The sequence below is a fragment of the Mastomys coucha genome, unplaced genomic scaffold (assembly GCF_008632895.1).
Source record: "Mastomys coucha isolate ucsf_1 unplaced genomic scaffold, UCSF_Mcou_1 pScaffold22, whole genome shotgun sequence".
NCBI lineage: Eukaryota > Metazoa > Chordata > Mammalia > Rodentia > Muridae > Mastomys > Mastomys coucha.
In genome coordinates, this window is record NW_022196905.1 from 122,962,344 (window position 1) to 122,963,548 (window position 1,205).

At 48.4% G+C, this 1,205-nt stretch overlaps 1 protein-coding gene across 2 annotated transcripts in view; it reads left to right on the plus strand.

Annotated features, from left to right (window-relative positions):
* The window catches only part of Adgrd1 (adhesion G protein-coupled receptor D1), a 117,006-nt gene that overhangs the window by 23,006 nt on the left and 92,795 nt on the right, over positions 1–1,205 (plus strand). For both annotated transcript variants that reach the window (XM_031338066.1, XM_031338067.1), the window contains one exon: positions 752–931. In XM_031338066.1, coding sequence (XP_031193926.1) covers positions 752–931 — 180 coding nt within the window. The remainder of the gene's footprint in view (positions 1–751; positions 932–1,205) is intronic.

The following is a 1,205-nucleotide window of genomic DNA, read 5'->3' on the forward strand; positions in this document are numbered from 1 at the left end:
CCCCCGGTGGTTTTAGGTTGGGTCAACTTAAAACTAGCCACCACACATACCCATACTGGGCATCTGCGAAACATGGTAGCTGCTCTTTTCTCTGCCTACCTCACACCTTCACCCACAGGCAGTTAGCAAGCCAAGGGATTACAAACCTTTGAAAAAAAAAATCAGCTTTCCTTTTTCACAATAACACCCCTAGGGAATGTATTCTGAAATATATACAATTTAAGATATGTCAAAAAAATTAGCTTCAAGTTCTGTTTGGAACGTTCCTTCAAAACTTTGAAGCAAAACCATATGACTCAGAAGCAGGAGTTTGTCGAGGATGTGACGCCGGGCAGACATAAAAATGACAGTGGAAAAGTGTATTTATGGATGTGGGAGGACATCCTGGAGGCTGTAAATCTTTAAAAAGGTGCTGTGTGTAAGCAAAACGAATGAAGCAGTTCCTTCCTGTGTGATATCCCCGTCAGGATCGGGGTGAGCAGGTAGGGTGGAGACCGTCACGAAAAGGCTTCATGTTTGCACACCCAGAGGCAGCCAGCTTCGGTCCGTATCTGACTTCCAGCAGTCACTAATGGAGTGGTCTCAGTTTCTTCTTCCGTGCCCTGGGAATGGGAACAAGGCTTTGCACTATGTGGAAGGTAGTGATGGTTCAGGTCACGCTCTTGGGATGGTACCTGGCCCTCACTGGATAGTGCTGTGGCGTGTCATGCCTTTGAAGTACCAACTGATCAATGCCTACTTTTCTCTCCAGGAGTGACATTTTCATTCTTCTGGAAGACTCAAGGCGAGCAGACCCGACCAGCCCCATATGCATATGGGGGACAGGTCGTCTCTGATGGGTTCAAAGTCTGCTCTAGTGGTGGAAAGGGCTCTGTGGAGCTGTACACACGTGATAATTCCATGACATGGAAGGCCACCTTCAACCCTCCCGGTGAGTTTAACACCAACTAGAGCTTCCGTCCCATTTAGTGTGGCACGGGGTTCCTTCCTGCCAGCAGCTTGGGAAGGTGCCAGGAGGAGGATACTTGTCCCAAGGTGACCTCATGCCAACGTCAAAGCCCTGACTATGAGCTCTCTGTGTTATTGCTGCTGCCACAGTGGCTGTGTGAAGCTGTTTTTCTGCGTAATGGAAGTGACATGACAGGTGCCCAATTATTGTCTGGGACCAAGGTGGAAGCTGTGTGCAGAAGAGAGAATGTGGTTAA